The sequence below is a fragment of the Venustampulla echinocandica genome, assembly GCF_003357145.1.
Source record: "Venustampulla echinocandica strain BP 5553 chromosome Unknown scaffold_0, whole genome shotgun sequence".
NCBI lineage: Eukaryota > Fungi > Ascomycota > Leotiomycetes > Helotiales > Pleuroascaceae > Venustampulla > Venustampulla echinocandica.
In genome coordinates this window covers 1,972,852-1,985,803 of record NW_022474205.1, presented here as the reverse complement: position 1 = coordinate 1,985,803, position 12,952 = coordinate 1,972,852, and the positions used below count along the sequence as shown (strand labels likewise).

At 48.8% G+C, this 12,952-nt stretch overlaps 4 protein-coding genes across 4 annotated transcripts; all 4 read left to right on the top strand.

Annotated features, from left to right (window-relative positions):
- Positions 1–955: 955 nt before the first annotated feature.
- On the top strand, positions 956–3,304 carry BP5553_00610 (uncharacterized protein; the record flags this gene model as incomplete). Its single annotated transcript, XM_032009233.1, has 7 exons — positions 956–1,024; positions 1,095–1,152; positions 1,183–1,238; positions 1,326–1,411; positions 1,474–1,614; positions 2,069–2,615; positions 2,717–3,304. The coding sequence occupies 7 exons, from the start codon at positions 956–958 to the stop codon at positions 3,302–3,304; spliced, it is 1,545 nt and encodes a 514-aa protein (XP_031873287.1).
- A 1,146-nt stretch (positions 3,305–4,450) lies between these two features.
- Positions 4,451–6,060, top strand: BP5553_00609 (uncharacterized protein; the record flags this gene model as incomplete). Its single annotated transcript, XM_032009232.1, has 3 exons — positions 4,451–5,067; positions 5,123–5,210; positions 5,257–6,060. The coding sequence occupies 3 exons, from the start codon at positions 4,451–4,453 to the stop codon at positions 6,058–6,060; spliced, it is 1,509 nt and encodes a 502-aa protein (XP_031873286.1).
- Positions 6,061–7,572: 1,512 nt separating this feature from the next.
- On the top strand, positions 7,573–9,310 carry BP5553_00608 (Uncharacterized protein; the record flags this gene model as incomplete). The annotated part of the gene is made up of 4 exons (XM_032009231.1): positions 7,573–7,764; positions 7,813–7,887; positions 7,936–8,955; positions 9,008–9,310. The coding sequence occupies 4 exons, from the start codon at positions 7,573–7,575 to the stop codon at positions 9,308–9,310; spliced, it is 1,590 nt and encodes a 529-aa protein (XP_031873285.1).
- A 1,153-nt stretch (positions 9,311–10,463) lies between these two features.
- Positions 10,464–12,311, top strand: BP5553_00607 (FACT complex subunit POB3; the record flags this gene model as incomplete). The annotated part of the gene is made up of 4 exons (XM_032009230.1): positions 10,464–10,724; positions 10,775–11,353; positions 11,406–11,704; positions 11,753–12,311. The coding sequence occupies 4 exons, from the start codon at positions 10,464–10,466 to the stop codon at positions 12,309–12,311; spliced, it is 1,698 nt and encodes a 565-aa protein (XP_031873284.1).
- Positions 12,312–12,952: the final 641 nt, after the last annotated feature.

Below are 12,952 nucleotides of genomic sequence, written 5' to 3'. Positions count from 1 at the left end.
GGGTGTAGACAGACACGAGAGTCGAGACAACTGAGTTTAGGCTACTCATACGTAAGGTAGGTAGTACAGTAGTAGCATGGCATGGTCTTAGGTACATGAGTCCAGAGCACGAGTACTCTGTACACACTTCCCACATACAGGCTCTCTCTTCAGCGCTGATCTTGGTTGGGTTGCAGTTGACGATGTGATCGACAACCAACAACCCGGAACCGGCGCCATGAGGGAAGCGGCAAAAAGGGGGCAGAGCAGGCCCTGCAACTATTGGCTTTACAAATATAAACAAAGTTGATCTCACAGATGCTCGCAACGTGGGAGACTGAAAAGGGGGCGTTTTCAAGGGGCATCCGGCCCCTGTGCAGCACGTGGCGATGCTGGTGCACTGATGCTGCAACCGATGGGCTGCACAGGCTGTGAATGGCTGTCAATGGCTGTAAATGGCTGTCAATGGCCGTCATGCTGCGTCGTCTACTTCGTAGTCTGCACTGGCTGCTGGTGCAGGCATGCGAAAACCGCCGAAACGTTGGGAAAAAGGCGTTGTGTGCAAGCCCTGGCGCTGCTGTCATTCTCGCCGCTGGCCATTCATGATTCAGCGGAGTGTCCCCAGCTCGCCCAAGGTTTCATGTTTTCGCCGCCCACGCCCGCCAGAAATAGCAGCGCTGGCCGCTGGCTGCTGGCTACCGGTAACTGGCTACGTAGTGTGAGACTAATTCGTATGAAATACTCCGTAAGGCCAGGCTATCCCGGGCCGGGTAAATTTGGAGCGGTGATTTTCCTCTCGGCCAAAGACGGCCCCGCGGGTTATTATCGTCTGTCTTATCACCTCGTTTGGTGTTGTCTGGTCTTGTCTTGGAAAAAAAGCACTCCGCGACGCCGTCATTGTTACAGCTGCACCCCGCTACTAGCCACCATCCATAGCACATCTCACATCTCACCTCTCGTATTTCACTTCTCACCCATGATGCCCAAGCCCAAGCTAAAGCAGTTCTTGAAAGAGAACAAAAAGAAATCCAAGCACGCTCCCCAGGTAAGCAACGCACTGCCATCCGCAACATCCGCTTCTGCCCACACCGGCCATTAACACCCAATTTATATAGCGTCCGACCACCGCCGATGAGTACTTAGCAGGCAAGTGGTATGAAAAAGCAAAAGAGGGTCGGGACTTCTGCTAATCTACCCTCATAGCGGGAGTCGATTTTGAAGAGGCGGGTGAGAAATGGCGAGGTGGTGATGCGGTCAAGGTTTGTGCGCTCTTCCCAATCACGTCACGTGTTGCATATACCAGTAATTATAATTATTTAAAATTTATACTGATGCTTACGTTTTAGTCTGCGAGGTTCTTCGTCCGGGCTATTGATTGCTATAATGAAGGCTTGGGGAAATTCCCAACTTCCTTTGATCTGGCCTACAACAAGTGAGGATGCCCTGAGTCGATGTGACAGAATTGGGTCCGAACCGCAGACTTACAATCGTCAGGGCCCGAGTCCAGTATGAGCTCTCTCAGCACCCGAGGCTGCTCGCCCAGCTGCCTGGAAACCTTTGGGAGCTGCTACAGACTGCGCTTGAATCAAGTCGATATGCGTTGACTTTAAATCAAACCGATGCTGATGTTTTATTGTGAGTTCCCCCTTCCATCTCTTATATTCAATGAAGCATCGCCCATCCTACGTTGGTTGCCTAAGGAAATTGGAGATGGGCAGATCTAAGCTCGTAATGGGTCTATAAGTTACTCTGGACCCTAGATGATTCGGCGAAAGTTATCCCTAGTCATCCATATTTACGACTTCTCCCGAGTCAGCTTGGGATATATCTAACTCTTTTATGCCTCAAGTTAGTTATCGACTTGCAAAGTTGCTGTCGGACGTGGAAGGGGGCATCTAGGTAGGGTGGGCGCCTCGTGTATCAAGACTACCGAGGTATATACACACGTAGTCTGTGTGGTTTCCTTGTCAAGTTACATCACCTCTAGGCTTCTCCGAGTGCTATTCCTAGATATCCCTACACCGCATCCCAATATTAATATTACCATTTATTGCGCTTTTCAACAGAATGTCTGGGCTGATTTGCGTAGTAATACCGCCCAGATCCTAACCAGTCTCGCGGAAGGGCTCCATCGCCAGCATTCCGTCGGTAACGAGGATTCTGACCAAGCAGCCCGCGCATATCTTGAGGAAGCACTAGATCTCTTCCAGCGCTGCTTCGAACTACAAACGAGTCAATACGGAGAGTTTCAAGCTCAGTTAGCAGCCAGTGCCAATCCGGGATCAGAGGCATCGACGGGCCCCGAAGTTCAATCGTCCGAGGATCAGCAAGCACAGGGTGCTGCAAATGACCAAGAAGAGCGATGGGTGACTGTTACTTCACCAGTCTCCAAAGAGACTCTACGCGAAACGGTCCTCGCCCAACTCGAGACCCTCACTTCCCTTTGCGATGTGTGTAAAGACGACAAGCTCATGTATATAATCGAGCAATACGCCGAGCCTATTATTACAGAGAGACTCGCTGTATTGGTAGATGGCACCGATCGCGAGCTTGAGGCTGCAATCGCCCGAGCAGCCTATACATGTGCCGTTGCAGATGCTAAGTTTCGTCTGGGCTACCCTGGCACTGATATAAGGGTAAGGGATTCCACAGCTGGCACTTGTTTGTCGTTTCTAGTATTTTGGAGCGGGTGATACTATTTGCTTTTGATGGCCAATGCTAATTTTCATTTGAATAGACCTACGTCGCCAATGTCCAAGCGGCCTGGCAGCCTTTAGACCTAAACGACCACGTGGAGGGTTTAGGCAAACGCGCCGATGCCCTAGGCACTTGCAGTATCTCTGTTCGTCTAAGCCGGGAAGGGGATACAGTCGAAGCCGGCACCTTACGGTGGACAATATTAAGCCAGGCCCTCCAAGACCTGACCGCAGCATCCAAATTCCCCGACGACGTGAACATGGGGCAGATCAACCTACTCCGAGGGGACATGGAGCTCATGCGATCCCGTCTCGGCCTACCACCATTAAACCTCGATGTCGCGGTCAAAAACCAGCGTGTGTTGGTCAAGAATGCAGAGAAATACTATAGGGGGGCCAAGGGCTTGACTGCTTCCGAGGGACCTCCAACTGATGATAATATTGAAGCTACTGTGAAAGAGGCGCTTGCAAAAGCACTCTCCGGAGATTCCGCACTGCTTGTGCAAGTGAGAGGAGAATTCCCTACGGCGGAAGGTATACTGGCGGAAGCTTTTGAGGAAGGCTTGTTTACTCCGGACCAGATTGATCAGGACGATACGATGGATCTTGGAGGTGGAGTTTCAATTTAACGGTCTTAGCTCGGAATCAATATCTTCTCAGAGCAGAATCCACTACAAGAAATACAGTACATCCCATATGACCATCAACCTCATCGCTTTACGAACTGGAATATGTGACTAACTGCCTAGGGTAATATGCCGCGGGGTAGGTGGCTTTATGAGGTGTGGTTTCCAGCCTATAGGGCATCGATAATGAGTAGCCAACCGAGTTGTTTGAAACTGTTTATTGGTAAGGCTTCTGAGTTCAAGGAAATCAGAAGATTGGCCTGATTAAGGTAATTGGATTTTATCTTGTATTTGCTCTACTCATCTATACTTATGTGTCATGTAATTGCGGCCCTTTGTTACTTTTATTCAGGCAATTGCTAACGGCGTCGATTTGGCAGCATACCATGACTTAATCGGGCAGTTTGACCACTATTTATTGGTAGCGTTTCTAGAGTTGCTAATTCAGGTTCGTAAGCCTTTCTTGTCTTTTCTCTACTCGCCTATATGCATTTGTCAGGTTAAAGCCACCCAATGTTCCTTCTATGCAGGCAATTGCTAACTGCGTCGACTTGGCAGCATACCACGACCTAATCAGGCTGCCCGAGTAACACATGTTGATATATGAGGCTCTAGCAGCTTGGGAAATCCTGTCCCATCATCTTTAGTTTGTGTAACCCCCACCTAGTACGGACCTCGACAGCCCTGCGAGTGACAKAATAAACGCCGCGATCGACCCAATAGAAATGCATCTCCTAAGTGTGATGATATCTGGGACAGTAACAACCCGCCACGTATATAGCTGGCGTCCCCTCACGAACACCTTCTCACGAATCGGGCTCCTGCCGCCTTACGCCTTCCCCACGGGGTATGATCGGTGACACCGGCAGCGCGGCTCGCGCCAATCCAGCGTCCCCACGACTTCGAAGATGTGTCTGCTGCTGCTGCACCAGACCAAAGAAGTGGAGATTTCCGATGAATGGCCTGATATGGCGGAGAAAGCAGATGGGCTGTTGCCATTGACCAAGGCAAAGGACGCTCTAACATCTATAGAAAGTCGACTTAGAACACAGATTTATTGGGTTCTGCATTTGGATTCAAATCATTTAACTTGTCTGTACCAATTGCAGAAATTCCCTTCCCATAGGCACAAGAAAATCAACTTCCACAATGGCAACCGGCCCTCTGCAAACTCTTGTCACAAGTGTCCGCCAATTAGCTTCCGACGACAGCTACAAGGCAATTGAGAGCATATTTAATGAAATCCCCGCATTGAAAGAACAACTCGAATCTAAGGATACCGAACTAAAAAAACTTAACCAAGAAATTACCAGCACTGTCGAAGTATTTTGCGCGCAACGCAATACGTTCGAGGTGATCAAAACTAAGTTGAAAACCGAAAATTCTGCCCATGTAGATAGCATCAAAGAGAAAGATGCCGCTGCTACTCAGCACCACCAAGCGCAGGACGAGTTACGAAAGCGGCTTGATCGTGTTAAGAAATCATTAGACGAGGAGAAGACGAAGGTAGTGAATGCCAACAACGAGATAACAGAGCTGCAGAAGAATCTAAATGGGAGGGGTATCTACCTTGACAAGCTAAAGAAAAAGGTGAGCGATGAGGAAGCCAAGGTGTCCAAAGTCAAGGGCGAATTGAAGGATATCCAGGAAGAGAAGAAGTCTCTGGAAGAAGAGTTGAAATCGTGTTCGAAAAAGCTCGGCGATATCGAGGGTTTTACCACGAAATTGCATACTTATGATTATGAGGCTGAGGATGGTGTGGAATGGTACGCAGCCAGCTAGACTATCATTGTGATGTTCTACAACTAACATGAATTCAAGGATGCGGCAACTAAACCTGGTATGGGAATCAGCTCATGGGCTTGTGGAAAAACTCTTCGAAGAAGATCTCTCGGAGGAATGCCTTCGAGTAAGTGTAATCCCCAGAAACCGGTTCGTAGCTAACAGCAACGCAGGACACCGGGGCTTGGAATGATTTCCGAAGGTTGCTACACTTGGAACGCAAAATCCCCATCCCGCAATCCAACTCGCCGGCCGCGAAACAAATGCGCATTGCTGCAATGCTAGCTATTCTCGCGAGGAACATCGACCAATACGTTTTCCAGCCAACTTACCTCTCCGACGAATTAGATGGGACCAGAAAACTCCTCGTCCGTCTCGCCATGGCAGATAGCAAGAAAGAATCGTTCTGCCGCTCCGTCTTGATGTCCATGGCCCCTAAAGACCAGGAACGGAACGCCTCAAAGAGCTTAGACGACGTTGTCCAAGTCGTCTCTAGCTGTGTTCGCCATTTGCTCGCGGACGCCCAGTATGAGAGATTTAGGTCGGACTTAAAGCAGGTCGTTCGGCGGGCTTTCCAGGCCTGGGAGTTAATACGACATGCTACAGAGAAACTCGAACCGCTCTTCGTGCTCAGACACTTCGAGGATATTGAATGGCAAACTCTCAGATTTGCCGGTCCTGGCACTTCTTCAACAGACCAAACTTCCGCAGCTGACGACGAAGCCCTACTTGTGATATTCCCGCGCATCTACGTCATCGAAGACGACGAGCCTGATCCCATCACACCAGGCGTCGTGCTCAGGAAGTCTCAAGCTGCAGCAGCGGCTGAAGAGATCGAGAAGGCGGACCCCCCAAGCCCAACTTCTGGACGACCAGGTGCAAGATCTAGGGGTGTGAGATCGGCCCGCAGACAGTCGATTTCTATGAATGGCGCGAATTCTTTTTTACCCCAGAGACTCCCGTTAAACGCACATTGAGATGGTTTAGGCAGCTGTTTCATCGAGAGAGGGGCCAAGGAGGATAAGGAGCAGGAGGGGTGGGGTTTGGTGAGGATGGATCGAGTTGGAAATTCTTCTTGGTCGTGGATTAATGATAATTTATAATAACGATATGATGTAGGGGACGGCGAGGGACGTGTTTGTCATCCAACTTTGTAGTACTTTCGTTGGTTTAGGGGGCTGCTGGAGGATGTCCTAGCCAAAGTCACATAATTCAGGTTCGTGGCCTGCTTAATTTATATCTTGGACGTACATGTTTAAACTCTTTGCTATCATATCTTCCATACCTTACCTTGGCTACCTTTGGAGCTTTATGTCTAATAAACTGCTGATATATGTGATGTGATCAATATGTAGGTTTGGTGTTATAGAAGTTAGCGGTGCATTAACTCTACGAGGGCTTCCAGTTTTAATAAAAATGCCGAGGTTGTTAAGGGGGTTATGGATAAGTCTATAGTTAGAAGAGCTTGAAATATATTTATATGCAATAAGTGAAAGGATAATTTTGGTTAATTATAATTACTATTAGTAGTTGAAAATATATAAACATCTTGAATTTGGTTGTTAGGTTAGTGTAAGGCAGAGAAAGATAAATATTAAGAAATAGTGATTTATCTGACTTTAAGATATATGATATAGCTAATTTAGTTGATTTAAGACAGTTTTTTTGTCATCCATTCTTTCCAACTTGTCGCATAACCACCAGTAGCAACTAGTATACCTAGGTACCTTAAAGGTAGGTACTAAAGCCGCAGACTAGCAGAATAAACAGTGGAATTGCCCATTGAAACTAGTTGGTTCCCCATACTGAACTTTCTAGATTCCGTTACTACTTACTAGAGGAACATGGTTGTAGCGTTAAGTATACTCAGTACTAATCTTCTCCATTATTATCAAACTTTAAGCTCCTGTTTTATCCAATTATAACCAGCTACCATAACGCCGATCTCCAGGTTCGGGACGCTCGGTCTCGGCATCCCTGGATCCCACCCTCGAGGCGGTCACGTGCACCCGCCGTGGCTTGGCTCCGGTTCAGTCGCTTAGGAAACAAAACTGACCGTGGTGAAGCTAGCGTAGATTGACTTTACAATTTTGATGAGCCTTTGCCCATCTTCCACCCCAAACCATCCAAACCCGTATCCTCTACTCTGCCCACTCCTTCTTCTAGAACTCCTGTTCAGTTCTGATATTTCAGACCTTCTCTAATCTTATTGTATTTGACATCGGTGGTTTTATCCATCCCCCCTCCAGAGTTCTTTCCCCATCGATTGCTCACTTTCGGTCCCAAGGCGCGTTTATATCCGTGACAGGACTTGACAGCCTCAAGAACAAGACCCGATTCTCCGCCTCCAATCCCGTTCTCATTGACGCTGCAAACCACTCGTGTTTGGCGCGTTAGAACTCTTCCGTCAATCCAAAACTACTTAACCCGAAGTCAGAAGTTGTCCGAAGTCGCCACCGCTCTCTCCTCCATCTCCATCTCTATTCAACATGGCGACCAACGGCAGCTTCACCCAGCAGGAGCAATACAAGAATGCACCAGAGCAGTATCCAGCTACCACTGGTGCTGCCGACTCTAATACCGGAAGCGCGTCGGGCAATGACCTATCCAAGGATGAAGTCGGATGGTATTTCGTTGAGCAATACTACACCACCTTGAGCAAGTCCCCGGAGAAGCTTCATGTGAGTACCGCTGTTCAACGCAATCAATTCTCTACTGATATCAGATAGCTCTTTTACGGAAAGCGCTCCCAGTTTGTCTCCGGTCTTGAGGCCGAGGTCGCTCCCGTTTCTGTCGGTCGCAGTGTAAGTTTAACTGACTCCTCCTGCACAAGTGGTTTCTAACAGCAGCAGGCTATTCAGGAGCGCATCCGCGAGCTCGACTTCCAAGACTGCAAGGTCCGTGTCTCGAATGTCGATTCCCAAGCTTCGTTCGACAACATCGTTATCCAAGTTATCGGTGAGACCTCGAACAAGTCTGCCGAACTCAAGAAGTTCGTCCAGACCTTCGTCCTCGCTCAACAACCGACCGGATACTTCGTGCTTAATGATATCTTCCGATACATCAACGAGGAGGGTGAGGAGGAAACCCTTGAGCCTGCTGCCCAGGAGGAGGCTGCAGCTCGCCCCTTGACTGAGGACGTCGAGATGCCAAAGGCTCAAGCCGCGGCTGAGGAGGCCGCTCCGGCCCCATTGGCTGCCGAAGTTGTGGACAAGAAGTCGGAAGAGGCTAAGTCTGATGACGTTGCCGCCGTGGTTCCATCCATCAACGGTACTGGTGAGGCTGCTGGGGAGGCAGAAAAGGCACCAGTTGCAGCTACCAAGGCTGAAGAGGACGTCGCCCCCAAGGTCGCCGAGAAGGAAGTCGAGGAGACCAAGGAGCCGGAGAAGCCAAAGGAGGCTGCTCCAAGCCCTGCGGCTACACGCCCTACCACTGAAGCCAAGCCCGCCGAACCTGCCCAGCCTGCTGGCCCCGCAAAGCCATTGAGCTGGGCTAGCCGTGCAGCAGCAGCAGTTGGAACTGCACCTAAGCCCGCTGTTCCTGCAGTTGCTCCAAAAACATCTACACCCCCAGCCCAAACCCGTTCCGTTCCTCCTGCAGCTAAGCCCGCCGCGGCACAACCAGCAGCAGCCGCCGCCCCAGCAGCTTCAAGTGAAAAGGATAAGGAGAACACCGCGCCTGGCTCTGGATGGCAGACTGCTGGTGATCACGCAAAGAGACAGAACCGACCCCAGTCTATCTCAGCCGCCCCCGAAGACAAGGGCACCATGGCCTATATCAGAAATGTCACCGAGAAGATTACTCCTGAGGACCTACGAGGTGCTCTGGAGTCATTTGGACCTCTGGTATACTTCGACATTAATCGTTCCAAGGTATGTATAAGCTAGATTCCACCTCGATGATTCATGGCTAATATTCTTCAAGAACTGTGCCTTTGTGGAGTACGGAACAGCCGAGGGTTACCAAGCTGCAGCCAACGCCAATCCCCACCAAATCGGTGGCGAGAACATCTATGTCGAGCCACGCCGGCCAAAGGCCACTGCCTACGGTGGAAACAGCTACTCTGGAGGACGTGGGGGGGTCAACACCCGGGGCCGAGGCGGTTTCCAAGACGGTCGCCAAGGTGGCCAGGGTGGAAGAGGTAATTATGGACAGAACCGTGGACGTGGAGGACCTGGAGGTGCACCAGCTCCCCGAGGTCGAGGCCCTCAAGCGGCGAACGCATAATCACCATTTCATCGCAGCCTTCAATCTTAGCACCTCGACAGAGTTTCCCCTCCATTATTCCACGACGTCGACGTTGTAACATACTAGGGCACGGTTTTTCCTTCATGAGACCCAGGAACTTTGTACTCTACTTGCTTTCCGATACTGCATATCTCAGAGTTCGCCTTTCGCATGGTTTGATTTTTGGAAAAAAAGGCGAAGAAAAAAGTCTTGTAAGCTCATGATGTTAAACGATTGAATCGTTCCAAAAGTCATTAGTTTTTCGGGCGCTTTCTTCACGTTGCTTTCATGATTCACGCCTTGTCTCTGCTGGTACAACAATTTTCGCGGCTCTTGCGTCTTGCGTTTTGCGTCGGGTATTTCTTTTCTTTTCTGCATTCTCAAAGGCATGGATGGACGGATGGATGAACATTTGTCGCGATGGCATGGATACTAGGTATAATGGAAGCGAAGTAACATACACACTTTGAGGTTTGGGCATTTGATCATGGAGAGGTTGTCTGGAGGTGAGGGGTTAGGTGGATGGGGTGAAGGAGGGTGCGAGGTTGGATTCACAGATGTAGGTGGATCCAACCTCTTTGCTATATTTAGTGAGACCTATGAATGATTATTCAAATTGGTATTAATACCTGACCTTCTCAATTAAACATATGGCTTACCGTTTGAGCTTCCCTCGTATGTATTTCTATCGGGCTTCTAGCTAGTCATGTAATTTCCAAGGCAGTTGTCACCTCTAGATATCCTAGGGCTCGATCAGATGCTTCGTATAGAAAGAGATTTACCTTGCTTGAAAGATTGTATTAATCTGTTGCTATTCTAAAATTACATGGACGTCGGGATTTTACTTAGAGGAACACATTTTTATAGAGGTACCTTTACTGCGTACCATTTGTACAGTACCTTTATCGGAACTGCTATGTACCTAGGTACCGAATGCTCTGTGCTATAAAGTCACGTGAAGTTCCGCTTTTCAGTGCGCGTCCGTTCTATCGCGCGCCTTAACTAAGAAGCACTTTACGCGACCATATACTTCGTACTCCATCAACCAACTTTTTCATATCAACTTTGTCAATCAACTAAATAGCAAATCAGACAAGATGACTATGTAAGTTCACACCTTAGCTTCAGCTACTAAGATTCACAAAACTCAACAATGGCGCAAACGGGTACTGACAAGTATCGATCCAACAGGGAAAGTTTCGACGGCATCTATCTCGATCTATCGAAAGAGTCGGGCAAATGCCGCTTCGCCGAGACGGGGCTTGGTTGGAAACCGTCTGGAGGTGGTGATACTTTTACGCTCGATCACAGTAATATCGGAGGCGCACAATGGAGCCGAGCATCGAAAGGCTATGAAGTGAAGATCCTTCTGCGAAACTCAGGTGTCGTGCAGCTCGATGGATTTACACAAGAGGTCAGCGACCATCATACCTGTCCTGAGGTACTAGTGGCTAATGGAAGCAGGACCTGGAGCGCTTAAACAAGATCTTCAAGAACTGGTATAGCACGAATCTCGAACACAAGGAACATGCGCTTCGAGGATGGAACTGGGGCAAAGGGGAGTTCGGCAAGGCAGAGCTGGCCTTTAACGTACAGAACCGCCCGGCGTTCGAAGTTCCATATTCTGAGATCTCGAATACCAATTTGGCTGGCAAGAATGAAGTTGCGATTGAGTTCTCGCTACCTGTCAACGGCGATGATACGGGCACGAATGGAGCGCTGGGTGGTGCGCGGGGGAAGGGAAAGAAGGCTGGTGCTGGAAAAGACCAGCTGGTGGAGATGAGATTTTATATCCCTGGTACTACGACGAAGAAAGAGGCTCTAGAGGGTGAAGATGCGCCTAGTGACGCTGAGGGCGAGGAGGAACAGAATGCTGCGAACCTGTTCTACGATACCCTTATGGAAAAGGCAGAAATCGGGGAGGTTGCTGGAGATACCTTTGCCACCTTCCTTGACGTTTTACATCTTACTCCAAGGCATGTCACATCCAGCTCTCTGATTACATCTACTGACTTTCCGCAGAGGTCGTTTCGATATCGATATGTACGAGAATTCCTTCCGATTACGTGGTAAGACATACGACTACAAGATTCAGTACGAGGCGATCAAGAAGTTCATGATCCTCCCCAAGCCCGACGAAACACATTTCATGATCTGTATCGGCCTGGATCCACCTCTGCGACAAGGTCAAACAAGATATCCCTTCCTGGTCATGCAATTTAAGAAGGACGAGGAGGTGACCATTGACCTCAACATGACGGATGAGTTGTTGAAAGAGAAATATGAGGGCAAGTTGCTGCCACATTATGAGCAGCCATTACATCAAGTTGTCACACAAGTGTTCCGTGGGCTTGCAGGAAAGAAAGTCAACCAACCCGCAAAGGACTTCTTGAGGTGAGTTCACTGTTTTGGCTTCCGAAAACTCCCTACTGACAACTATAGCCACCACCAACAATACGGCATCAAGTGTTCGATCAAAGCCAGCGAAGGTTTTCTTTACTGCCTGGAAAAGGCTTTCATGTTCGTGCCAAAACCGGCAACTTATATTGCCTACGAGCAAGTGAAAACAGTAGTCTTTTCTCGCGTTGGAGGCGCCGTTTCAGCCAGTCGCACATTCGATATCACAATCGCAATGAAAGAAGGCGGCGAATCACAATTCTCCAACATCAACCGCGAAGAGCAGAAGCCTTTGGAGGATTTCTTCAAGATTAAGGGCTTGAGGGTCAAGAACGAAATCGACGAAGATACATCTGCGATCCTGAAGGCCGCTCTGAGAGCAGAGGAATTAGCTAGCAGTGATGAAGAGGTCGTGGCCGCGCGTGCGGATAGAGGCAGCGCCGACGAAGACAGCGAGAGCGAAGACGAGGATTTCAAGGAGGATAGTGAGAGTGACGTCGCGGAGGAGTTTGACTCAGATCATGAGAGCTCCGGTAGTGACGAAGAAGAGGAAGCTGCGAGTGATGCGGAGGAAAGGCCCAGAAAGAAGGCCAAGACTGGATAATGCTTTACCGTAATGGATTTGGGGGAAATTGCATATTCGGCGTTGGGGAATGGGTAGCTCGCAGCCAAAGTTTCTTCGGGTTTAGAAGTATTTTGCGGATAATGGTACGCTTGCTATCTTTTACCGTTAGTTGAGGCATCACCAATGGAGATTTTAAGAATAAGCCCTTAGTGATAGCTGTGACGATGGCGAGGTAAACAGACCCGTTGTTTGATTCTGTTTGATTTACGAGATATCAAGATGGCGAAGGTTGAGAAGAGAGCTAGTTAACTTCAAAAAGCTAGCCTACCGTTTGAGGGCATTTGTTAAAGCATTAGTTTATCTCCACAGCCTCGTGGCTCTGAGTGAGCATCAAAATTAGTATACCGATACAGTACTATTATCACACCAGTTCCCTCAACATTAGCTGCTTGCTTTTGAACAGCGAAGTGTATATTAGCTCCACAAGTCCCATATCCTATTTATTGACCTGCGAAGTTACAGTAGCTATGAATATAAAAGGCACAAGAACACATTTTTGTGGGTGTTGCAAGAGCCTAGAATACATGAGATTCCTGTTTGGGGAAGTCGGAAGCATGGCAAGGCCACAAGGGCAATATTTCTTCTGTATTTGGCAGGGGAATGGTTTCTTAATAGCCTTA